We start from the raw sequence: 26,465 nt of genomic DNA, 5'->3' as shown, positions 1-26,465 counted from the left end.
TGTAACCAGACATGCTCACAACAGGGGATGTTTAAAGATCACAATGTATTAAATCAAAATTCTTGATAGCACAAGAAGTGGATGTAGGAAAAGGGAGACGCATGTGGCGACCAAGCTGGCATGCATGACAAAGAGTTTCCATCTCACTTTTATTACAAGCAAAATCTATGGAAGACGCTAAACAAGAGAGGGCTTCATGACCAAGATGACCAAGACGATGGTGCCAAAGGGCGGTGGAGGTGGTGGTGGCCATGAGGCATGAGGCTGGAACACCGACAGACGGAGAGAATAGAGCTGCCTGGAGCTATTGCACCTAACGATCATGTTCTTCATTATGAGATCCTTCACAGAAAGGTTGTAAGGGTCAAATTTGACATAAACAATTATTATCAATAGTGAACTGATGAACAGAAATCATGTTCATAATAATGTGAGGAGAAACGAGAACATGATATAGAAATAAAGGACCCTGGGCAGACGGGAAAGACACAGAACCAATGGAGGTGACAGGCAGCAATGACCCGTTACTGATAATGATATTAGACGGAGTAGATGAAGTGGGGGTTAGGAAGAGGAGAGAGTACCGAAGTTCGATGTCATGTGAGAGGTAGCACCCAAGTCCATATACCAATTCACAGTCGGTGGCGGCAAAAGCATCATTGTGTTGAACGCATTCGCCAAGGCCTTGATCCCAGGACATGGCAGGTGGCAGTGGCACTCATTGAGGAGATGGCGCCCCGGGCGGGTAGAACGGCAAGAAATCATATAGCTACTGCGCAGACAAACCACCACCCACATGTGTTGTTGTAAGAGCGTGCTGTGGGCGCGATGACTGCTGGGGCTATGGAGGTAGTGCATCGATTATCCACTGGGGTTGCGTCTATTATCCACCAAACCAGGCCACACCATGAAGATGTCGGTCCATGGATTATACATTGGCGGCCAACCGGGCGCGTTGGTGTTGCTCCCATTGGCGTCGGACTGGCCGGAGGCACCCCTGAAGTTGTTGCGGCATTGGCGATGTCGATTGCGGCTGTTACCGTTGCTGGAGGAAGACCCGGTGGCGCCAATCGAGGCAGGAGAGCTGTCATCTTGGGTAGCACTAGTAACGCTGCCGACAGGTGCACAAGAGGCAAACGGCATGATGGCAACAAGCATCATCGAGGAGGTCATCTTGGGCTCCATGGTGAGCTCTTCATGAAGAAGATTAGCTCGCACGTCGATGAAGGATGGAAAGGATCGTTGATGCTTGAGGAGGGCAGCCATGTAGGAGTATTTGTCGTTGAGGCCCCAAAGGACATTCAAGACAAGTGTGCGATCGTGAATCATCTCGCCCAAGTCACCGAGTGCATCTGCCATATTCTTAAGCTTGCGATAATAATCCGAAATTGATAAATCACCTTGAACAAACATCTGAAATTCGGCGTCGAGGAGAAGGGCGTGAGTCTCCTTGTTACCGATGAGTTTCTGCTCCAAGCCCAACCAAATAAGGAGGGCGATCAGGGACGACGTCATGATTATCTCGAGGAGCTCCGAAGTGATGGTGCCGAAGAGCCAAGACTTGACAGTACATTCCATCCGCTGCCAATACAGATCATCGGAGAAGTCATCACCGGAGAGTACGTGATCAGAGAGATCGTACTTCCTGAGCGTGTTGAGGAACAAGCCGTGCTAGTGATTGTAGTGTGGAGACGCTTGGTCGAGGACGAAAGGAACCATGGCCGTGCCAGAGAGAAAGCGAGGTAGAAAGAAAGAAAATTGTACAAAGATTATTTATGGTCAGACGGTTAAGATTGTGCGTCGTGGAATCAAATTTTATAGAATTGGGTTATATAAAAATCTCTTACTCTGTGATGATGCTTGTCACCTACTTCTCTTCTCTTTTTCAACTCTCACAGAGGTTTTTTAAAAAAATCTTATAAAATTTGCTTCCGAATACCGCTGGACGAAACAAGATGTGTTTCTTTTCGTGGGAGGTGACACATGAGAGAAGAAGGCATGCATGCATGGCACTGTACACTGTGGGATGAGCCGTTGCAGAAGACGACGGCCATTTTTCGGATATGCCATGGGAGGAAGAGGAAGCTAAGCCAAAAGCTAGCCATTGCATGCGTGGCAGGCAGAGAGCGAACCATTTTCCGGATCATTCAGAAACATAGGATTTCTTATTTTTACGGCGAATGGATTCCTTCTTCACATCACATGCTCACTCTCAGAACCTCAAGTACCAGTAATACTCATCTAAAATAACGCGAGATCCAGCAGATGTTCATTCTCTGAAGAGATGCACATGGACATTGTTGTACGTGGTAGTGTCCGCACCTTAGGGAGCATCGACTGGAGACGAGCCTCCTCTGCACCACCGATTGTATTGACAGTCTCATGTCACACCACACCACACACCACCACCTCCACGGCCTTGTCACTGCACATATCCAATGGCCAATCATGTTCATGTCCCAATACACTTGCAGCATCCAATGGCCAATCATGTCCATGTCCAGATGCTTTCTACTGGAGCATCGTCGAGCTAGGGTTCCGGTTCATACATCTCTCGACTTGGAGCTCCTACATGGACACCGGCTGGAAACGTTTAAGATAGAGCTGACTGAAGAGAGGAAGTGAATTTGACCACTAGTAGGCGCAGGTGCTGTTGAAGAGGTGCATGTAACACTTTTTTTTCGTTTTATTTTGAGAAACGTTACAAACACAAGATTATGGGTTTTGCAACAAATCTGCATGATCTCCTAAACTCCGTACTTGTCAGATTCTGTTTACAGCTACAGATAATGAAGCGATAAACACATTACCTGAAAGCCAGAGAAATATGCAGCACAACGACTAGGCAGATTTTGAAGTGGCAGATAGTGAGGTCGTACAAAAGAATGATGCATGATTTCAATTCCACAAAAAAAAAAACATTTTCACATGATGAGTTTAGCAGCCAAATGTTGCCAGAAAATCAATTTCTCATGAGCTTGGAATAAATTAATTAATTAGGATGTAGCTGGTGCCAACATTACAATGTACAACCCGTGGACTTTATCTGTAAAAGTGAGCACACAAGTGCTCATAAAAAGAGAACCCTTGGCTACTACCTAAAAGGTCCTAAATTGCTTCGTTGATCTTCAAGCTGCGACCAAAAAAACCACAACATGTACAATAACCAAACGTCATGGCTTTGCTTCCACAGTTCCACTCCATATTTCCTTCTCTTGCTGTCAACCCACAGAACTGTAGTCTTTTGTCCTCTGCCCCCATTTCCATAAATTAATTGTTCACCATATGTAGCCATTGAACCCACTTCAACTTCAGTAGCAAAAAAAAAACATGCATGGCATGAAATCACCACACTCAGGCCTCAGTTACGACATTATCTTTGCCCAGTCATCACCCAGGTTTATTATTGTCATTAGATGCTAAGCTGTCTAGCAAGTCACTTCCTTCGTAGTTTGTGGCACCGGGACCAGGATTGAATGAGAATCGGTTGTTCAGAGCACACAGTGATGTTGATGATGTTTTGTTACCCCTAGCACCAAAGACAATGAAATCTGTGTTTTCAAGGAGACCCTCAGAAGCGATCCTTGCATCTCGGAATGGTGCAATGCACTTTTCCTTTGCAAACTTGACGCAAGCCTCCTTTGCTGCATCTAGGCAAGCGGCCATTTCTCTTTCCTCACATCTCTCTCTTTCTTGATAATCAGTCGGTGCAGCTCCAAACAAACCTTTCCACCACGCGGGCTTGCATTTGCGTGATGCAGTGATTGAACACCCAGATCGTGCACCAGCCTACAAAATTGTGCATCAATAATTTGTTCATTCCAATTTGGAGGGGGGAAGATTCTGTTGAGACGGAAATGAGCAAACTAAATGCACCACACAAAGTAAGGTGGGAGTGTGAATTATATATATTCAAGACAAATGAAATAGCACTAGTTCGGAAGCAATAGTTCTACAGGAGATGCATAATATGGACATTTTCATATGCGTGTTCCAGGACAGCATAAAAACTAAATTTGAGATAATTCAAATTTAGTTATCTGATCATTCATCAACATTGTACAAGCCTTCATAAAATCGAGCAATGTTTGCTTGTTGGTATTCCTGATAAGCAACAATTCTTCGACAAGATATTTTTGACAAATTCTACTCGCTAGAGAATGCACAATCATTAAATCTCATACAGTGCTTTCTGAGCACTAGAGAATGCACAATCATTAAATCTCATACAGTGCTTTCTGAGCACGAAATGTGCTTCGCACATGTAAATCACAAATTCACTCTCACAGTATTGACAAGCCATATTCCAAGTTACCAACTTGTTATCGCATACTCCCTCCATTTCCTTTTATAAGGCACTCACACATTACAAGATTCAAACTTTTAAACCTTTGACCAACAAAATTCGTACCGTTAAATTTGTATTTGAAAGTAGTTTCCAACAATCATAATTTTATTGTTCTGAGCAATGTGTTATAAAAGATATTGATGGTCAAAGTCTAATCTTGGAGACAACACCGAGTCAAACCGTGCCCTATATTTTGAAATGGAGGGAGTAATTATTAGGCTTTCAACAGCAATACAGAATAGTAATACAAGAAGTGCAATTGTCAGGTGTACTGTGGAGCACCGTCAACCACGACAACTAAAGCTAAGCAGCCATGAGCTGGTTTGCTCTCTTTAATGTATGCAGCTGCTATACTTACTAACTGGCAGTACTAGAGCCAGTCAGCTCGGCCAGCTGCAATAGTAAACCAAATTCCTCTGTATTCTAGGAATGAAGAAAAAAAAGAAAGAGAATATAAACTGCCTTAATCTCATTGATGAAACCGACAATCAATAGCATGAGAATCACAACAGAAGAGAACAGAAGTTAAATTCATAGAGAACTGAGAAAGCTAAAGCAAATAACAAGAGAGAACATTTAGTGTTGGGACAAGTACAATTTGATTGGATGTAACATGTAGAATAGATCCTAGCTAATGTTGTGGAAAAATGTACTGTTATGAAGTAGCCTACTTTTACTGAGTCCGTAATGAGGTATTCCACCAAAATAATCACAAGAGTAAAACTGCATGTTAAAGAAGTGAAACATATATGTTGTCGAGCATTGTCAACCCCAACTACTAAACTCCAGTAGCCAGGAGCTGGTTTGCTCTCTTTGATGTCCGCAGCTGCTAAACTTACTGCCTCGCATAACTAGCATGAGGCAACTCGGCCAGCTGCAAGAGCGAAGCATAATCACAGGCAAGGCTTCCAGCGTTCATAGCTGCACCAGCCACTGGCATCTACCTCAAGAAACAGCCACACTCCAGAGGTCGAAACAATCTAAGTTACACGCTGAATACAATCCCAATTTCCAAGCTACTCGCATGGCCGCATTTCTAAACCACTCAAGAACTCGCACTTCCTCCACGCATCTTTAAATTATATCGCTTCGACAACACGCGTACGATTGAGGCGGGGAGGGAGGGATTACCTCGCACTGGGAGACGAGGCTGGCCTCGGCAGCCTCCCAGGCGGCTTGCCAGCTCGCGGCGTCGCGGAAAGCGAGGACGGGGCCCTCGCCGGGGGCGGGGGAAGGGACGGGCGCGCGGAGGAGAGGGAGCGGAGGGTCGAAGCAGACGACGGTGGCCGCAGGGGAGTAGTCCTGCGAGTTGTCCGCGCACCCGCCGTAGGGCGGAGTGGCCATTCGAAGAGAATCGCCGCCGTCGATGCGGCGGCGGCGGCGTGACCAATGTTGGTTAGGGTTTAGGAAACGAGTGGGACACTTTAAATGGGCCTGTAAAAGGAACGTGCAGATGTGGTCTGTCCATGTTTAATGTGTACAAGGCCGCTCTTTTTGTTTGTAGGTTCATTTTTTTTTCCGGGTCTTAGAAAAATGCATATACACCTCTATTCCCAAATATACTTGTCCGTGTTTATTTGAATCCGTTGTTCAATAAACAAGAGTTTTTTTATAAGCAAAGTCAGGCCCTTATTTACAATATTAGTAGTGTCTGCCCTGGAAAATACACCACTCGCTTCATCTTCGTATGCGATGCACTCCACTTTATCTTGACCCATGACGTCCGTGTTGATAAGGATGAAAACAAAAAGGGGTAAATCCTGTTTTACTTGAGCTCCTTTCCGAAGTCTTCCGCCCGAAGCAGCCGAAAACGATATCATGAGAAAACAAAAAACAAAAATGAGAAAAGTACGTGGTAACTATAGCAAAAACGATTTTAGGCTTTACCTATTCTTTTCGAGTTTTTCGGTTTGAACAAACGGAGCTCCAATGGACTTCAACGTCTCAAACTTTTTAAGCGTATTTCTAGAAACTATTGAAAACCTGACATATGATAATCTTGCTATCTGCAACCCACCAATGCTCGAATATCTTAGCATCTGAGGCAATAAAGATGGGAGCAAGCTTCCACATGATATTGTGAATCTGCGATTGTTGGAGACGCTCGACGTAAGGGACACCAAGTTAGACATAGTACCCATGGATGCCATCCTACTCCCCAAGTTAGTTCACCTATCTGGGGAGTTTCAGATAACTTGCACGTAGAGCAACTTGAAGAAGTTCTTCTAAAATAAGATCTGCAAGTTACAGACATTGGCAAGATTTTTCATCGATGAAAGGTCGGTTCAAATTATTACCTCATATGCCCAAGCTGGCATGTCAAACTCTTGTGCCGGCGAACTGCTCCCTATAGGAGGATATTCTAGTCTCTGAACATATTTACATCCAGGGGTGAATCTTCCCGGGGAGCTTGAGCCCCCCCCCCCCCCTACTGTGCCGGCTCAGAGGAGCCCCCTAGCCCCCACTTGGTCAGCGCTGGCGTCTGGGAGCTCAGTTGGCTAGCACGGCGCCCCGGCGCTGGAAGCCTGGAATGACTCGCAAGATGAAGCAGCCGATTTTGGGGCGCTGCTCAGCGGTGGGAGCTCGGCGTGGCCGGTGGCCGGGAGTTCGGTAGCTCTCCAGTCTCCACTCTCCATATTTGGCTCGGTAACTCCATAGGACCAATGGCCATTGGATTTGGATGTCTATATCACAGTATCAGTGTATAGAATTTGAGGTGACTAGATGTCTAGATGGCATGTTAGTCCAGTGGATATTATTTTGTTTTCTTTTAATAATACTTTAGCAATCACATGTTCAGTCAGAAGTATGGATAATTGGATATTATCTTATTATTTTTAGTTTTAGCAGTCCCACCATATTTGAGGAAACTGTGTTGTCAAATGTCAATAATGACAATTTCGAATAACATCTATGTGCACTCCTGTTGATCCTCTTAACATTTCATAATGTATGATGGATCAGCACTCCTGCTACTTATGTTTAACTAGCAAGGACATTAACGCTTACTACAATACTGCTTGATTGGATGTTAATCTATGAAAGTGCATCCAGCCCTCCGTTGTAGGTTTTAATGATTGACGACAAACGATTAAGGGACTAATGCGTTTAATTGAGCATGTGGATAGGTGAAAGTCCTAATAATGTAAAGGAAATGACATTGGCGACCCTCAAAAATTAAAAAAAGAAGATGGTGTGTGAATATTATGTGTAATACACTCTTTTATTTATAATTGAGTTTAGGAAAACAACGTACTATCAAAAGGGATGCATCGCATCATTGCTTAGTCATGACTCAGTGCTCAAAGTGCTCATATCTCGTGCCTAGATGAGAGACACAAGTGACAACACAAACACCGAGCTAAGAAGACTGTTGCATATCGGAAGTTCCGATTGGTAGATAGGAAGTTCTGATTGAGTCGGAATGTCCGGTTTTTAGGAATTTGGAGCTCTCGGATTCTCTTCTCTGGTCGAATCGGAAGTTCCGATCTGGTCGGAATGTCCGATTTTTAGGAATATGTGGCTCTAGGGTTTTCATTTTATTGAATCGGAAGTTCCGATGTGGTCGGACTGTTCGATTTTCTTAAACCTAGGGTTCTCGGTTAGTGCTATGTATTGAATCGGAAGTTCTGATTGGTTGAATCATAGGTTTCGATATTTTGGTATTTTGTACATATCGGAAGTTCCGATGTGGGCTGAATCTGAGTATAACGACTAATTTTTTGGGTTCCCTATTTATACCCCCCTTCACCCTCTCATTTTAGGCTGTTGGTTCGTTGCGCAAAAAAAAACATCTCTAGAGCCCCCAAAGAGCACCTCTCCTCTCCCTAACTTTGTGTTCACCTTGTGAAAGGGATTTGAGTAAGAGATCGAGTGAAAGTGAAATTGAGTCGATCTTTGAGCACTTGAGTTCATCTCCAAGCCTTGCTTCGTGCATTTATTACTCTTGGAGATTGAGGTTTCCTAGACGGCTAGAAGTCACTCACGAGCCCCAATCGAATGTGATGCACCATGAGAAGTTTGTGAAGGCCGGATTCCGCTTTCGAAAAGAAAGGAATACCGAGAAGTGCTTGGTGTAACCTCGGGAGGTAAAAGATTGAAAGAGACCCGATTTTGTGCCTCTCAACGGAGATGTAGGATCCCCTTAAGGATCTGAACTTCGGGAAGCATATTCGTTGAGTCTCCCCTCCATTGGTTATCTCTAACCTTTTATGTTATTTTGAGCAATTTGATTGTTATCTTGCTCTGTGCTTCATAATTGCTAGCTCTACTTTAAATTGAGTAGTTTTACACCATGCTTGCTCTAGCATCTTGTTGCATATCTCATCATTGCGTCTAGATATAGTTAGGTTTATTTTCAGTAAATCAGAAGTTCTAATGCTTTGAACCGGAACTTCTGGTCTCAGTCGGAACATCCAGTTCAAGATCGAAATATCTGACCTGCTTCTGCATTTCTGATTTAGTTTTTGAAAAAGCGCCTATTCACACCCCCTTTTAGGCCACTCTCTCGATCCTTCAATCCAATAGATAATAATTTGAAACTTATGCTTAAATGTATAGCAGTGTTAATGCGTTATAATATATGTCTCTGTGGATTTGTAGATCTGATTGTTTTGTTACTCAGTAGTTATTTGTAATAGCTAGCCTTTCATTTGTGTACAGATCTCTCCTCGTAAAGATTGAAGAATATTGGACTATTGTCGCGATTGAAGAATATTAGGCTCAATTAGTGGTATGCCCTTTTCTTGATGTGTTTTGTATATTTTTTACCACTATGCTTGTGTAAAACATTGCTTCAAAGTATAAACTAGACGATTGTTTGTTTAGCTTTTGAGCCCCATCCCACCCCTAAAATTTTGTGCCAGATCTGCCAATGTTTACAACTTTGTTCTCTGTTGGTTGATGTATGTGATGTTTGTGACCTGAACTTCCTTGATGTACTTGAGGTTCCATCCTCGTGTTTTCTTCACTACCTCAAGCTATGTGAAAAGTTCACCAGATTACCAATGTTCATTCTATCGGATAATCTTACAGAACGGTGCCTTTTGAGGAGTAACATTGGTCCAGTATTATATTAGAGTTGCAAAGTTTACAAAATTTGCAATTTCTCAAGCTGATCGAATATCCCTTCAAGTTTTAACCAACATAACTTTATTTGGCGTAAAGGATGGTTTTGAATTTTAAGCTCCTATACTTGGTCGTTCCAAAGCGGCCCAAGGTTGTCATACAAGAGAAGACCATGCAAGGGCTAAGCCCCTCCAGCTGTTTTGTACAGAATTGGGTGGCTTCTTCGGCCTCGAACGCATGCCCCGGCTAGAGGAATTGACCCTCCTTTTTTCATTCTCTTCAGCGCTCTAACGATTTCTCTTTATGGTTTCTTTCACGACGGGATTCCTAAAGTCATTCTCTTCAGGACGGGATTCTCTCTCCTTTCTTTTCACGATTTCCTTCGAAGGGAAGCTGTTAGAGATGAGATAAAATAAAAAGAATGAGAACGGGAAAGAGAATCGGAGAAAAAACGAAATGAAAGGAATATGGTTGGAAATGATCTTAATGGAGTAGAGGTTGATGATTTGTCGCAACAAATCAGGAGGCATAGGATGAGACCGAAATTCCTTAGACCACCAGCTGATGCTGATGAATCAAGTCAGCCTGGACGGATGTTGGCTAGGAGCAGAATATTTAAGAAACCCGAGGTTAGGGAATACGAATTGGATAGCCAGTATACTATGTAACACTGATGAGATGCGTTCACATGTTGTCTACGTTGATAGACCCTTTGAGTTGGGGCATGAAGTAACGAAAAAACTTAGAACAATTCTATTGGTAGGACATCCAACACATTTTATCCGTAGAACATTATAAATCATTGCATTGTTTTGTAAAAGATTCATTGTACTAAAAAATCTCTATTGTGTAATAAAAAGTCTCATCTTTCAGCCTCACCGTCTCGTTATCGGCTACGGATATGGACCAGTTTTACCATTATAAATAAATAAATAAATAAATTAGGAGAAATATTAGCGGATAATCTCATCATTCTTTCCAGATCCTATTTAAAATCAAACTACGGTATCTCTCCCGACGTATTCGTTCAGCAGTGCTCCTATGGCGCATTCACATCTTCATACCTTGAGTTTGTGCTTAATATTACCACGTTCAATATTTGTATTTTCGTTGCAATGTACGGATACTTAGTATATATGTACTTACACAGGTAGCACCGCTTACAAGTAATTTGTATATAATTACAATTTTTTCATCCCTTACAAAGTTGGCTATAGCTTTATTTATATACTACATATAAGTGGGTCGATTATATTTGCAGCTCTATAACTAGTAATGCATAGGATGTCATAAATATAATCTCTCATAAGCTCCCCTCAGGTTCGGACTGAGAATGCCACTCCAAAGATTGACCTTGAAAAAATATCACTCTAACAAGGTGATTGCTTTAGGAAATACCATTACCCCCACTTTTAGCCTATTTGTATCTTTTTCAGACGAAAAAAGTCTATGTAACCATTTGAACTATCGACTGGTGCATACTTAAAACCCCGAACTACAAAACTAGTTATTGTAGACCTTAAACTTTGCAAAACCGTTTACTTAACCCCTAACCTGGTTTCTGAGGTAGTTTTCGCCTCGCTGGCACTGGTTTTGCCACACAGGAGGGGATGGAGTGGATGGAGCCCACCTTTTTGCGTTGCTAGCACTGGTTTTCACCGAGGGCTAGCTAATTGCAGTTATGGAAGGGTGGGACCGCGGCAGCTCCTTGCCGTCGCGCGCACAGCCATGGTAGCGCTCTTCGCCGCCGACAAACGGTGTCAGCATTCAATGCACAGAGGGCACCAACAAGTAGAGCACGATACAAGGAATCCCTATTTGCTGCTCTCGGACGGTGGGCAGGCCAGAAAATCATCAGCAGCAAGCACGAAGCACAGTGGCTCTCGAAGCTCAACTGCGGATCGTGCTGACATCAGGCTACAAGGGATCCAAGGCGAGCATAAGCATTCAAAGGACCTAGGGAGGCTCACCGTGCTACGATTTGGTGTGATGGGGCTAGGGTTGTGTCAGTCGACGATGAGCAGCGGAGGTCTCGGCCGGAATTGGGGAAGAAGGGGGTCGACGAGACGCATCCGGTGGGGATTTGATGGGAATCCGGCTTGATTCAACAGGAACGACCCTAGGATACCCTTCTCCGTGCTTCGAGGGACTCGGCTGGGGCTGATTTGAGCTCGAGGCATTGGATTTTTGGCGGCAGCGCGCTACTGCAGTGGGGAGGAAGCTCGGCTTGATCTCTACTCTTGTGTGAGAGAGGAGAGGAAGCAAGTCACAGCGCATGATCCATCCATTGACAGGCATGGCACCTTCGCGAGCTCCATCTTCTTCTGAAAGGATAATGATGTCGCCTAGAGGGGGGGTGAATAGGCGTTTTTACAAAAATTCGTCCTCTTTTACCGTTGGCCTAAACTTGCAGCGGAATATAAACTAACGGATTTTTCACAAGTGAAAAATCTAAATATGCTAGGCTCAACTAGTGTACAATCACCCTAAATAAGTGTGGAAATTACAATCCTAAGGTGACAAAAATTACTCTAATCTAGCAAGAGATATGCAATAAAACTTAAATTGAAAAAGGCTGAAAACACTGTTTATATGCCTGAAATTACTGTTCAGACCGGAGTCTCCGGGTTGTACAGGTCCGGAATCTCCGGTAAAGTCCGGATTCTCCGGATTCTGTGCAGAACTGAGCCCGAAACTGAATATAAAGGATGGGTAGAGAGTTCTAGCTCAAACCAAGTGATGCCGTATGTTCCCGAAGATGATTCCAAGTAGATTCACGGAGAACCTACACTCAAATACACACAAACAAGTAGATCGAGCAATATGCACAAAGATTTGAGCAAGAACTTAAAAGTAAGGAAACAAGAGAGGAGACACAAAGATTTGTTTTCTGAAGTTCGGATTCACCACCGTGAGTCCTACGTCTCCGTTGAGGAAGCTCCAACGAGCCAGGTCTCTTTCAACCGCTTTCCTCGATCCACTCTAGATTTCTTCCCTTGCGGAGGCGAAATCGAGCCCTTCACAAACTTTCGCGGCAACCCACAACCTTGGGTGCTCGTCGGTGACGCCTAGCCGCCTAGGAGGCTTCACCTCCAAGAGTAACAGACACGACGACGAACTTCTTGCCGAGAACTGAAGTGCTCAAGAATGGATTTAGCTCACTTGCACTCAATCTTCCAATCTCTCAACCTAACTCATTTTTCTTCTCAAATCACACACTAGAATAGAGTGGGAGAGGTTCTTTTGGCTCTAGAGGATGTTCTTTTCGTGTCCTTGCAGCAGCCCCAAAGGATGGGGTAAATGGGGTATAAATAGCCCACTTCAAAAAACTAGCCGTTAGACTCTTTTCTAGACTTTACCGGAATATCCGGCCTACACTGGAGTCTCTGGCCACTCCAGGTATCAGAGAATCCGGTCTTCACCGGAGTCTCCGAGTACAGCACAGCTGACCTCTGAAAAACGGCGATAACTTTTGATCCCGGAGTCCAATTTCGACGATTTTGGACTCTATGGAAAGCTTATTAAGAGGGCTACACATCCCAACTAAATTCATGACCTAAAACACAAAGAATCAAATTAGGAACACTCCAAAACCCATTTTGGACACTTCCACACTTTCCGCTCCGGACTCTTAAAAAGAAACTCTCACTTTGGGTTTGGTTGGGAACTCTTGAGCACTGAGACACGACAATTAGCTCACGTTGCATCCCTCTTAATAGTGTGGCATACCTATACTTAAATTCAAAGATAAAACTCGTTTGAACCACTTTGAGCTTTTGAAAAACTTTCAAGTACCGCTTCTTTCTTCCAAACCTTGAGGGTTGCCAACTTTCATATATTCTTCACTCCATCTTTTCTTAATTCTTCATATGATTGATGTGAATCATCCATAACTTCTCATGGCCTCGCACAGTCCATTGGCGCAAAGCTTTTACTCGCTCTTCACCACCGCCTTGGTCCTTTGGCGCCAAGTCATTTGCTTGCCCTTCACCACGGATGGTCCATCGCAGCCGAGTCTTGCTTTCCCTTTACCGTCTTGCCATAGAAAATCACTTTGTATTCGACATCTTCAAGGAATTCATTTTATCAAATATGGAGTCCACTCTTGTTCTTCACTCTTAGCATATATGATTTCAATTCAACTTATGCCTTCTTATGGATCCTAACCTCAACTCACTCTCAAGTACAAAGCACATGAGTTAGTCCATAAAACCTAAATGACAACATTTATACCTTAAGTTACTTGTGGAGATCAAGTAACTTTTAGCCTTCATGCATATTGTCAATCTTCATATAGAACCTAACCCCACTCATTCTTAAACACGTAGCACACGAGTTAGTCCATAAAACTCTATTGACAAGCATACCTTTAGTTACTTGATCTCCACAAGTAACTTAGCCTTCGAGCTCATTGCTAATCTTATTGAGCTTCTTCTTCTTCTTATGAGCATCACTAAAATCTCAATGACTTTTGATGCAATTCTTTGAACTCATAGCATTTCTCAAAGAATCTATGCTTCATCATTTATGCATCTCCTATGGAATAACCTAATAGCAATTCTCAATATGATTGTTAGTCCATAGGCATTGTTATCACTTACCCGAGCATCACCTAGAGCTCATTCATCTTGATGCATTTTCATTCTCCCCATTCACTTAGAGCTCATGCATATCTCTCATCCATGCATCACCTATGGAACAACCTACTAACAAACTCAACACCATTGTTAGTCCATATGTATTGTCATTAATTACCAAAACCACACATAGGGGCTAGATGCACTTTCACCTTCCCTCTGAGCCCATCGAGGACCTCCAAGCCCTACATGGCAGCGTCCGCCTACCACACCCGCTTCGTCAGCCTCCCGTGCCAGTCCCACTGCATCCTCACCCACATCTGTGTCGTCCGCGCCTGGGTGCAGGACCCCACCTCTGTCACCTCAGGCCTCGCGTACGTCGACGCGCTTCATGCCACGCTTGGCGACCTCCCTGAGGCCCAAGCCACGCTCTCCGGTGCCGCCAGCAGCAGCAATGACTCCCTCCTCTACGCCTTCCTACGCCTCGCCGACGCGCACAGAAGCTTCCAAGATGCCGTCGTCAAGCTCAAGCAAGACGTCGCTGAGGCTCTGGCTACCATCCGCCGCCATGATGGCGCACGCCTCGCCTCTGCGCTCAGGTCGCAACGCAAGAGCTAGTCCGGCTCGCAGGCACGGCCTCGCGCCTTGGCCTCGGAGGCAGCAGCACAACGGAGGTCGAGGTGGCAGGGTTGCTGGTCGAGTTCGTCGTGGCCACAGCGTCCGCCTCTGAGGTGTTGTTCAACACCATGGTGGGCCTCCCCGGCGGCATGCTCCTGTAAGAGGACGACAACACTGCTGGCTAACAGGTGGCTCCCTCCCAACTGTAGCAGTGCCAGCGTGGCAAAACCAGTGCCAGCGAGGCGAAAACAACGTTAGAAACCAGATTAGTGGGTTAAGTAAACGGTTTTGCAAAGTTTAAGATCCACAATACCTGATTTTGTAGTTCGGGATTTTAAATATACACCCGTCGATAGTTTAAGGGGTCATGTAGACTTTTTCCTTTTCAGACTAAAACCCAATATGATATGACCTTTTTGCCCCTCTTTTACCTAGACCCCTTCTTTGCGTGACTTTGAGCGGCTCGTTCTGGTACTCCATCTTTCGAAAAATAGCATTTTCAGGTAGTTTGGTACTTGATCGTATGGGAATTTGAATCGGGGACCTAAGGCTATATGCGAGGACCTTGGGAACCCTGGGGGTTGTTTCTGCAAGCAGACCAACTGACCACGCCGGCCGGTGCAAGTCCACTGGCATCGGGCCTTCTCTTTTACTCTTCGCAGTGCTCGTTTTCTAGTCTACTGGTGACTGGGGCGACTGACGGATTTATGTTTTTTTCCTGGCGTCCTTCCATTGGCGCACTGTCATGTTAGGCCCGTGATTAATGGGACAGTTTCTTTTAATTTAGTTGTATCTGATCCTCTATTATTCTTTCTTCGATCGTTCCTCTCTATTTTCCCGTCATCGCTGCCCCCTATGGTGCTTCTCCGAGTCACCATTACCATACGGTCATGGTTTGCGTCGAAACTGCCATGTTAACTGAACAATGCGAGACAAATTTGGAAAACAGCTGATTCAGCAGAACTAGAATTGATTCAGTATTTGTAGCAGACGTCACATTACATGCAATGCAGGACATACATCGTTTTGTACAACAACGACACTGTCAACACTCTACAATATCACAGATGTGCATTCCCATCTGCGAAAGCAAGTGTTGTACATCAAGGAGGGGCAACGCATCAGTTGACCCAAGTGATGACAAAGCAGAGATGGATCTGAAGAAGCTGTGGCCCGTAAGCGGAGATGGCCTCAATCCTTGACGTCTGCAACGCCTTCAGATGCTAGCTGAAACCTTGCTTCTGCTTCAGCCAGGCAGGGGGAGCTTATTACTTTACAGATTCGCTCCTCCCCTCGTCCCTTGCGAAGAGCGAGCCTGATAGACAGTATGGGCATCATAAGAAAAAAAAAATATAGATAGATAGCAGCAGAACAGAAGTTGCGGGCTTGGATATAGATAACTGATTAGAATTATCAGACTACAAAGTAACGCACCTTGTCGTGGAAGCATGAGCCATGATGTTTCCACCAATGGGCTTGATCTGTGGTCCGGCAAACATTGCAGATCCATCCACTTGTGCTACTACTTGATTGGTGATAACCACAGCTACTCCAAACTGCAGTGATCAGTATAAAATTAAGCATTCCAAACAATGCATGCCGGAGAACCACACGGTGTAAACAGCATTTTCATTTCAATGACAGCTAAAACATAACCAAACAGTAAAGACATCAGTTTCCTCAATGATAACAAAGAATGTTAACTTATAACTAACCTCGTCTGCTAACTTCTGAAGGCTCCTCAGGAACTTAGCCATATGCATTTGCCTCGCCGATAGCTCCCCTCTTCCTGAGAAATCAGTTCTGTACAGAGCTGTGGCACTGTCTACAATCATGAGAGCAAACCTGCAAATGTAGAGATTCATATTAAAATTTCTGACCAACAGCTATTATTACTAGTCTTCATAACAAGAATATGCTGAGAATCAATGAAAACAGGCATTGGCTATTCAGATATGTTTAAGGATGCTGCAAACAAAAATTTGTAAGCAGAATTAATGAAAAACATTTTGATAGTAGCAATTGTTGGAATTGATCCTGCGAGAGGTGGGTTGGAATCACACACACGAGCATATATACTGGACACAGAAGTTTTCTCGCTACCAACAACTTCTGATGTTTATTAAAACACCCAAAAACATATAGCTGTTAACAGCCTCCACTCTTGCTACTAGCATCTTCTGATGTTTATTTAAACACTCAAAAGCCTATAGCTGCTAACAAACTCTATTGGATTTAAACTCATCAACGCCTATAGCAATGGCGCATGAATTCAATGGATGTGAATTCGCTGCTGTTGTCGGTGCGGATGACACGAAGCTTCTGTCTGCTCTCCACCTCCAACTCCGCCTGGATCACCTTGATTGCCACCGCCGTATCGCTCTTCACAGCTAGGAGCGTCAGCCACATATAGCGGCTGGCGTCATCCACCATCAGCAGGAAGAAGCGACGTCCACCTGGTGTCACTAGCGTGATGGGAACGCAAATATCTTCATGGACGAGGTCGAGGCGCTCTTTCGCCCGATAATTGGCCTATGACGGGAACGAAGCTCGGCGGTGCTTGGTAGTGATGCACGTGTCGCACAGCTGCTCGACATGCTCCAGCTGCAGCAAACCTCGCACCATCTCATGGCACGCGAACCGCCGAGTGTGTCGAAATTGATGTGGCCGTAGTGCACGTGCCATCGCCAAGCGTTCTCGTTGTGGCGCGCCGCGAGACAGATGGGATGGGCAACGTCGAGGCGCTGGATGTATAGCAGGTTACGCCTGCAATGAACTTTGGCAAGAAGGCGACGCTGCGATCCTAGATCCGCAAGATGCCATCCTCGATCAGCACCTTGGAGCCCCCCTCATCCAACTGGCCCACACTGATGATGTTGTTCTTCAGCTGTGGGATGAAGTAGACGCCGGAGAGCGCCTTGTGCTCTCTATTCTTCCCAGCGAACAGGATGGTGCCACAGCCACGAATGTCAACACCGAGCCATCTTCGAAACAGACGAAGCCCACCACACCTCGATCGAGCTTTGTGAAGACATAGTGGCAACTCGTCATGTGGTTGGTGGCACTAGTATCAAAGTACCAACCCTCCAGGTGGCCACTGTCGTCGCTGGCACCAAGGTGGACTTGTGTGCGCGGTTCGTCGAGGTGGACGTGGCTTGGCGGTGGCTCTGCTCTACGCATCACTGAGAGCGCATAACTGCGTCATTAGGAGCGCAGGCTTGTCTTCTTCCTTGCCCTGGGCCAAATAAGCATGCACCTTCTTGTGGTCATAGCGACAGTCCTTGGCCCAATGATCATAGCGCCCGCAATTACAACACTTGTTGTGGGAGAGATCGCACGCATCATCCTTGCCATCAAAGCCGCTGCCTCCCCCTTTCTTCCCAGTGTTTGCGCACGGCGACGAGCATTGCCACTGCCCTAGGATTCTTCGCCCTGCTACCAGGTATTAATGCACGCGAGCCATTGCTCCTCGGTGAGGAGGAGCTTTCCGTTGACAGCAGAGGATTCTTTCGGATCGAGACGATCCTCCACCACCTTTAGCCTCCCAGTCACTTCCTCCAGCGTGAGCGTCAAGAGATCGAGAAGAGTCTCACTGGGCAGAGCAATCTGTGAAAATCTCTTGGGGACTACTCGCAAATATTTTTCTACTACCTTCTAATCTTCCATCGTGTCTCCGAGCGTGTTGAGGTTGGTGACGAGGCCGAAGAGACGCCTCGCGAAATCGTCGATCGTCTACCAGTCACGAAACAAAATTACCTTGAATTCCTTCTAGAGCTGTTGTGCCGAGGCCTTGCGGACGCGATTGTTGTCGACGCGCATCGACGTGATGGCGACCCAAGCCTGCTTGGCACTAGTTTTGACAGGAAGCGTGCTGATCATCTCCTGGGGCACGGTGCGAAGGGTGACCTCCAGCACCATGCGATCTTCTTGGAATGCCGCATCGCTAAACTCCACTGCATCCTAGAGGCCGCGAGCCTGCAGCATGACATTCATGAGCAGGCTCCAGTCTGCGTAGTTGCTTCGTGTGAGGATCAGGTACGACACACCGCCAACCTCCTTGACCACACGCTAGACGACCACCTCGCGACCACCGACATCTCGGTGTCGAATCGTCGTGGCAGCGGCGATGGGGAGTTGTGACGGTTCAACAATCGATTCCAACAATTGGTACCAGAGCCACTCGTAGGAGCCGAGATCGCCAGGATCAATCAACCATGGTTCTGGTACCAATTGTTGGAATCGATCCTGCTAGAGTTGGGTTGGAATCACACACACACGAGCCCACACTAGACACAGGAGTTCTCGCTGCTAACAGCTTCTGATGTTTATTAAAACACCCAAAAGCCTATAGCTATTAACAATCTCTACTCTTACTACAAGCAACTTTTGATGTTTATTCAAACATCCAAAAACCTATAGCTGCTAATAGCCTCTATTGGATTTAAACTCATCCAAATGTGTACATATAGAAGGTGCTGCCCATTATATAGGCTCTAAAGTCTACACCAGCCACTGGGGCTACAGTACGGCGGTTGCTACAGTGGCCTCCATGCTGTTCGTGTACCAGCCGCAATACTTCTACAGTAGCTGGTATACTGTTGCAACACAGTAGCACAAAAGGATTATACTAGCAGCAGTTGCATCGACAAATTTATTAGCTGGTCTCTGTATTGCCTGATGCAGAGAGATCGTGAAGCAGCATTTATCATGTTAGACTAAGTAGTGAACACTGCATTGTTATGTATAGTCTAACCATAGTATGCTATTAATTAGCTGTACTTCACATTTTGGTATGCTAGATACAGATCAGACAACTAACCATATTACTGCAATATGTTTTAGTTAATTAGCTGATACAAATAGCAATGTGTCATAAAACTGGGATCTTTTTGTTCAATGCACAGAGTGGAAACTTACAATACTACAATAAGTAAACTGGGGTGAAGTTGAGTTCGATGCCAGAACTACAAGCATACTTTAATGTCACATGGAATAACGGACTGGGTAGAAGTAGAAAGGACCAGTACATTAACTAAGGCCTGATCCCTTTGATTCATAAGCAGAAAGATAACCAAATCAATACTAACACCTAGTGCAGAACTTCCGGTTGCCTATATAAAGCAAGTAGAAGCATACTAGTGTTCAAAGAAACATACAGTTAACATGTAGAGTCAAAACTAAAGTTGGACTTGCCTGGTCTCTATCATCATGGAAGCTGCCTCCAGCAGCAGTCTCGATTGATGATCTGTATTATAAGCTCTGGCATAAGCCACATTCTCTAACACATCAGCACCATTCAATCCAAACCTACATTCCAGTATGCACGCGATCAAATTTATGATATAACCCAAAATAATAACTGTAACCGTAACTGTAACTAAGGCATTACCTGTCAGCTATCTGGAGGAGCCTTTGTGGTCTGAACGTACCCTCCGCATCAATGTATAGAGCCTTTCCTTCACCACCACCTTGGTCCAATGGAAGCTGTAATATAAATTATTGACATGTTTGACATCAAAAGGATTCAATAATGAAATGAAAAAAAGAGGTGGATAGATAAAAAGTTACCTGACATGTAACACAAAGAGTGTGGCACAACTGAGTCTTTCCAGAACGGAACTCACCATATATCTCTGTGATGGATCCTGTTTCTATTCCGCCTGTTAAAGATAGGTCAAAACAGAATGCTAAGTGATTGCAACTCACTAGTACAGATTCTGTAGGAAAAGGAAAGCTACAAGCTCATTACCCTCCAAGATCTTATCAAGCTCTCTTGATCCAGTTGTAACTTGAATAATCTCCAGCCGCTGCGCATGAAGTTGGCTGGCACTTGTAAATCCCAATGGAACTATCTTCGATGCTGCAGAAGTTTTGTAGACAGCTATGAGTTTAATAGTGTGCGATACAATTTCCATACAGCAGGGCCTCATATTACTTGCCTGCTTCAATTATCTTGTCAACTTTGGCTTCACTAATCCCTTTGATTTGCAGAAGATCTTTCCTTGGAGTGTAAGCCACAGACTCTACAGTGTGGAGACCAGAATCTTTGAGCTTTTTCACGTCAAGTGCAGCTATTCCAGATGCCTAGACCCCAAATTACACACAAAATTAATGTTCACAGAGCAATGTAGTTTTGTTTGTTTCAAGAAACAGAAACTAGTTAGTCAGCTACCTAAATTGAAATTCTTAGATGGCACTGAACAAGGGAATAGAAACACAGGCACTTGTTACTCGCTAACTACAGCTAAAAAGGACCTAAGCTACCTCAAAATGCCATCTTAACAGCCTTGGCTAATCTACATTAAGCTATGCTTGAAGAAAATTATACCATTAAGCAATGAATCACATTCGCCTCTTCCATCAGTTAACAAACCAATGATGCTCAGGCAACAATTCCTCATTTTCACACTGTTCATACATGGAAAAACTGGTGCATCTGAAATGTTATACGCATAGGAAAATCAACTAATAGGAGAGCATTTTTCACAAGAAATACTGGATGGTGACTTTTTGCTTCATTTTTCAAGGCAATTTCAGAAGCAAGAGCCCATGAATCATCTCAAGAGCCTACTTATGATGCCAGATTGAGAGAACATCATCTCGATTCAGCTAGAGATGTATTTAAAAGTTGATGAAATACTATGTGTTACTGCTAATTATGGCAATCTAGGGGGAGAAACGACCGAAGGTCAGCAGAGAGCCCAACAAAGATTCTCGACTTCTACAAATCAAGAACTTGGAGTTTTGCCAACCGCAACAATGCAGGAAAATCGGAACATAATTGGACTGCAAACCAACCAGAAATTCCAAGAAAGGCTCGCTCCTGACACAATGAACCAAGGACGAATCAAGAATCTAGGGTTCCATAGCCAAGAACCTGCGACAGCACCTGAAAAGCCCAGCCCCAATACCCCGGCAACTAGCAAAACTCTGCTCGATTAAACCACAAACAAACCGGAAATTCCACGAAATGCGAACCAATAACCTAGGTTTTGTCACCAAGAATTTGCTTAAACACCAAACTGGGAAAACCAATTTCAATCCAACCGCGCGCTGACCGAGAAATCCAAGAAAGGCCCGACCGTGACTCCATCAGGGGGGAACAAACGAGTCAAGAACCACCGATTCTTCGGCCAAGAATCGAACACCCGACCCAAAGAACCCGAATTCGCGATGAACCCATCTCCATTCGCCCACGCGCGGACCGCGAACCCCAAGAAAGCCTCGACCTTGGAGACTGCGCCATTCGGAGGAAGAACAAGAACCGGGCCAAGAAACCAGCTAGGGTTACGGAGGGGGACGAGACGGATCAGTACCTGGAGCTGCTCGATGGGGAAGGGCCCGTGCTCCACCTCCTCCTGCTCCGCCGCCGCCGCCGCCTTCTGCTGCTGCGCCGCCGCCGCCGATGTCGCCATGGGCCCCACTTGCAGTTCGAAGTGAATAGGAGGAGGGCGGCGCCAAGGCGGAAATGGCGAGCTTTTATTGGACCATACTTGGTAGGTAGATGGGCTACTGGTGGGCCCAATCAGACGAGTTGGGCCGGAGACCAATACGAGAGGCAAAACCGTGGGGGAATTTTTTATTTTTATATTTTAAATTTTCAAATTTAACAATTTTAAGCGCCCGTTTGGAAAAAATAGCATGAAATACATGTTGCCCTTCCAAAGAGTGATCTATTAAAAAAAATATGTTGCCCTTCCAACGGATGATAGAAAAAATGCAGCATTTCATTATTCTCAAAAATCAGAACACTATGTACATGGTGATGGAAAATTTTGAAAAAAATTATAATGTAGACTATACTGCCATCTAGCTCTCAACAAAATTTCAGCCCAAAATATTACTTATACAATGAGAACAAAAAAGATATATTTCAGCTGAGTGCGTACGAATTTCAGCATCACTAAATTTTTTATTTTTTATTTTTGGTTTCTCATTATAGAAGTAACTTTTTAGCTAAATTTTTAGAGCTAGATGATAGCATCCTCTACACCATTTTTTTATAATTTGTTATGACTATTTACATAGTGTTTTCAATTTTGAGAGAAAGGAATGTTGTATTTTTTAATATGTCGCATGTTGAAAGGACGATAGGTTAATTTTTTAATATGTCACCCTTCCTACACGCAATATTTTTAAATGTACACCTAATATTGCTAAATTTGAATAATTAAAATAAAAAATCAAACCATGGGAAAGTCAGGTGGGGCCATGGGTAAGCGACATGTCGCGGTTGTGCGCAGAGGTGAAGGATATTGTTGCCGTGGACGGCGGCTTGAGTGGCTTCGGGGCGGAGTTCGTCATCGTAGTCGACAACGACGCAGGACGGAACGCGACGGAGGATGGAGAGGTCGAAGTCTGAAATCGCTGCACCATGTCGTCCATCGCTGCCATCATGTCGTCCATCATTGCCCTCATCTCCTAGTTGTGCTTGGCTCTCCGGACGCGTTCCTCGTCCATCATCTCTATGCACCACGTCAACAGAGAAATCCAAGGCGGTCACTCCAGCAGAACTAGATGGTCGCAGTGGTGGGAAGCGGCTCTGATACCAATTGTTATGAACCTCGTTTGACCAAACACGGGATCAACACATGAGCCTCAGCAACATTTCAATCTCATGGAGTTGTAGTGCCAACCGAGTCAGAGCCAGAAAGGAATTAGATGCATAGGCTGGGATTAGCACCAGACGGGGTACAGAGGAAGAAGAGACCTAGGAGAGAGAGAGATAGCAACAGAGGGAGAACCAGAGCAAAGATGAGGAGAGAAGGCCGAAGGTAGAAGAAAAGGGGTATTGTTCAATGTTTTTCGATGTCCCTTCCGTGAGGTCGGCTCCTTCCTTTTAGTTTTTGCTTCCTCTGGCACGTTGGGCCAAGGGTCAGCCCATTGTCTTGTCTTGCAGTGCAGCCCAGCGCAATGATACTCAATCCGTGATAGTCAACCATTTGTATGTATCACTCTACCTTGCAAATGCTGCCTGTGGAGTGAGACATTGGGCAGTGACCGCTGAACTTGGATTGTTTGGCTATGTCTCATCTCCGATTTTCAAGTGCTTCTTTCGTAGAGCTCAGTTTGTGCTCCTCCAAACCTTGGATTGTTTGGCTATGTCTCTTCTCCAATTCTCTTTTCTATTGTTGTTGTTGGTGCTGTACCTTGCCTTTTGTTTTGCATAGAGTTGTTTTATATCATGCAATATAAGTATTTATTGACAACTCTTCATGACCGTTGTTTTATATCCTTGTAGTTTTAGATGTCACGGGTGAAGGCATTTGCTCGAGCTTAAGAGTGTGTTTGGTTCGCTAGATGGGATTTTGTAAAACTACATTATATAGTCTGGTTGAGTAGAAGCATGCTGAATGGAGTTATATTTGTTAAAAAAAAGAGAGAGTTTTTGGTTAGTTGTATCTGTTTATACAGGATGGGCTAAGTTTCCATTTAGTCGACTGAATCTAAGGTTGTATGAGCGGATGTAAGAGTTGAGACTTTGATTGGTTGCTCGTATGAAGATGATTTTGTTACACTGATAAATAAGCCTGCCTTCATGAGCGGATCCTGCATCCGTCAGGCTAGGCTACGGAGTGAAGTTCGAATCGAGCATCACTCCTGGATCATGCTGAAGGCATATATTTGCATCCACCGAGCTAGACTAAAACAATAGATGCAGACAATCAAACACACTTCTTCTTGAGATCATACGCATCCACCAGGCCAGCCTGGGGTAAATTCGGGCAACCAAACACACTCTAAGAGACAGTATGATAAAATGCATGGGATGATATGAGATTAACTTTAGTTGTTCTAAACTAATATACATGTTACATCTATGTTTAACTTGACTTTGCAAACTATTGGTAGCCGTTACATAGATAAATAAAAAAACACAACTATTATACAAGGTGCCAAAACACACATCCAACGATTGATTTCACTTGTGCGGCGCTCCTTCAAAGTTTGAAAACTAACTTCAGCATTTAAGTCCGTTTATCTATATGAACCTTTAAAGACAATTCGAAGACTTTTGAATTTGAAAGTTTTAAAGCACGACGATTCAAACTACTCTGGTTGCTTTTAACTATATGGTACTCCTTGTCTGTTGCATTATGATCCTGTTTAGGGTATATTTTTTTTCAGGAGAGCTTTTCTGAAAAGCTAGCTTCCCTGAGAAGCAGCTGTCTGAAGAATCTGCTTGCTAGAGAAGCTAGCCATTTGACAACCCTGATTCTTTTGCTGGTGGTTGTCCGTCTTGAGTGTATAATGACTGATATGCCCCAAACAAGATTTCTGAAACTCTACACTGAACTCTCTCATTGAAGATATCTGAAATAACTGCAACTCTGAACAGAGCCAAGTCTCAGACCAATACAGTTTTCAGATTGGAAGTGCTTGCTTCTCTCAGCACCGTCGAATTACACATACTTCAGTTTGTTCAAAATCTGCAAGTATGAAGACTAAATTGTTTGTCCATCATCTGTACTAAAAACTTCCCGAAAACAAAAAAAGAAAGCACATGTACCCACAGCTTCAAGGGTCCCAAATCAATCCACTATGAACACCAAATCCATGAACATCATGCACATAAGCACACCCAAACTCAAATCTGGATGGAGAGGGACACCAACAGCTAACACTTTTGGATCGGGTGCCGCCTAGGATGAGATGGGGAAGACAACTCCGAGCAGGGATGGCGAGCTGGCGGAAGCGACATCGAGTTTTGGCAAGGGGCCAAGCAAGCCGATGCAGGCGATGGTGGGGTGCGTGGAGCACCATTTGAGGGTGGTATTGGCCTGCGTGCTGGATGGAGAAGAAATTGAGCAAGGGAGGGAGCACAGACAATGGGAGGTGGGCTCTGGACAGAGGAGATGGCGTGGCTAGGGTTGGCTGCCGGCGTCCCAAACCCTAGTTGCTTCTAAGGTGTGAGAGCTCGGTCTCCAGGGGTCGCGCATCTGGGCTCATAGATGAGGATCGAGGGAGGGGCTCTAGGGGTATATCAGTGGCAGTTGTAGGTAAATAAATGCCAACTTTAAGGATAGAGTCTTATTTTCACCTCGCAAAAAGCCACCGCTTATTCAGGAAGCTGAGTTTTGCCCACTTGTGCTTCTACGTGTAAATGGAGCTTTTCTCACAAGCACGTAAGCTAGGACAAAAACGGAATGTTTGGCATGACAATCGTTTATTTTAGCCAAAAACAATTGAAGAAGCTGTCCCAAACAAAGTCTACACCTTGACAAAGCCAGCCACCGCCCCACGTCCACCGATCACAAAACTTTTCGTACTAGTGCTCTCCCCATAAGGAATGCGAATTCAAAATCGAACCACTCCTCAATGGCTAAAACTTGCCACTTGCCCCTGGCAACAGCCAGAAAATTCAAATCGCCCCCCCCCTGAGGCGGTTGCGATTGGCAATAACACCCCTGTGAACCTTCCATTTCAGGAAGAGCCCTCCCCATGAGTTGAAACCTACCACCGCCTCTGCCCCCACTTCTTGCCCTCTCTCGCGGTGCCTCTTCTTCTGATGTCGGAATCCGATCCCGCCGACGAGGCAGAAGGCCACTGGAAAGACTGCATGGAGTGGAGGCAGGCGCTATGGAGCGAGGCAGGAGGGGGATGTGGCGGGCCACTCGCGGGGGACACGGATGTGGCTGAGCACGCGCCACCGACGGGCGACGGGAGCAACCACGGTCCTGTCTCTTCCTCTGCGGAGATGGCGGCGAGAACGGGGAGGTGGCGGATCCCTAACTCTTCCTCCTTTTCTTCTGCGGTGGCGACGAGGACGACAACGACGATCGAAAGAGGGAAGGGGAGGGCGGTGGAACCCTTCCTCTTCTTCTTCTGCGGCGCTTGGACAACGACAATGGTGG

General features: G+C 44.9%; 3 protein-coding genes and 1 pseudogene across 3 annotated transcripts; 1 reads left to right on the top strand and 3 right to left on the bottom strand.

Moving 5' to 3' along the window:
• Positions 1 to 861: 861 nt before the first annotated feature.
• On the bottom strand, positions 862 to 1,578 carry LOC133886484 (uncharacterized). Its single transcript, XM_062326173.1, has one exon. It carries the CDS (start codon positions 1,576 to 1,578, stop codon positions 862 to 864), a length of 717 nt encoding a protein of 238 aa, XP_062182157.1.
• Positions 1,579 to 2,951: 1,373 nt separating this feature from the next.
• Positions 2,952 to 5,787, bottom strand: LOC133887404 (uncharacterized). Its single transcript, XM_062327345.1, has 2 exons — positions 5,480 to 5,787; positions 2,952 to 3,789 (listed from the first exon to the last, which is right to left on the bottom strand). The coding sequence occupies exons 1-2, from the start codon at positions 5,690 to 5,692 to the stop codon at positions 3,391 to 3,393; spliced, it is 612 nt and encodes a 203-aa protein (XP_062183329.1). The 5' UTR covers positions 5,693 to 5,787; the 3' UTR covers positions 2,952 to 3,390.
• A 5,356-nt stretch (positions 5,788 to 11,143) lies between these two features.
• LOC133886482 (uncharacterized) lies at positions 11,144 to 14,771 on the top strand (annotated as a pseudogene).
• Positions 14,772 to 15,563: 792 nt separating this feature from the next.
• Positions 15,564 to 22,052, bottom strand: LOC133887510 (DNA repair protein RAD51 homolog A). Its single transcript, XM_062327489.1, has 9 exons — positions 21,927 to 22,052; positions 20,550 to 20,694; positions 20,360 to 20,470; positions 20,179 to 20,270; positions 20,000 to 20,094; positions 19,804 to 19,917; positions 16,326 to 16,455; positions 16,045 to 16,166; positions 15,564 to 15,925 (listed from the first exon to the last, which is right to left on the bottom strand). Exons 1-9 carry the CDS (start codon positions 22,023 to 22,025, stop codon positions 15,802 to 15,804), a joined length of 1,032 nt encoding a protein of 343 aa, XP_062183473.1. The 5' UTR covers positions 22,026 to 22,052; the 3' UTR covers positions 15,564 to 15,801.
• Between the last annotated feature and the right edge of the window lie 4,413 nt (positions 22,053 to 26,465).

The sequence above is a fragment of the Phragmites australis genome, chromosome 12 (genome assembly GCF_958298935.1).
Source record: "Phragmites australis chromosome 12, lpPhrAust1.1, whole genome shotgun sequence".
Lineage (NCBI taxonomy): Eukaryota > Viridiplantae > Streptophyta > Magnoliopsida > Poales > Poaceae > Phragmites > Phragmites australis.
The sequence above is the reverse complement of the archived record's forward strand: the minus strand, read 5'-3'. Positions and strand labels throughout refer to the sequence as shown.

What these genes read in the sequence shown, in the direction of transcription:
- LOC133887510 (XM_062327489.1), bottom strand. Translation starts at nt 22,025, where the DNA reads ATGGCGACATCGGCGGCGGCGGCGCAGCAGCAGAAGGCGGCGGCGGCG. An exon ending in TGACAAGATAATTGAAGCAG is followed by an intron (nt 20,471 to 20,549) that starts GCAAGTAATATG and finishes AAACTTCTGCAG; the next exon opens with CATCGAAGATAGTTCCATTG. An exon ending in TTCAGAAGTTAGCAGACGAG is followed by an intron (nt 16,167 to 16,325) that starts GTTAGTTATAAG and finishes TGATCACTGCAG; the next exon opens with TTTGGAGTAGCTGTGGTTAT.
- LOC133887404 (XM_062327345.1), bottom strand. Translation starts at nt 5,692, where the DNA reads ATGGCCACTCCGCCCTACGGCGGGTGCGCGGACAACTCGCAGGACTAC. An exon ending in GCCTCGTCTCCCAGTGCGAG is followed by an intron (nt 3,790 to 5,479) that starts GTAATCCCTCCC and finishes ACAATTTTGTAG; the next exon opens with GCTGGTGCACGATCTGGGTG.
- LOC133886484 (XM_062326173.1), bottom strand. Translation starts at nt 1,578, where the DNA reads ATGGAATGTACTGTCAAGTCTTGGCTCTTCGGCACCATCACTTCGGAG.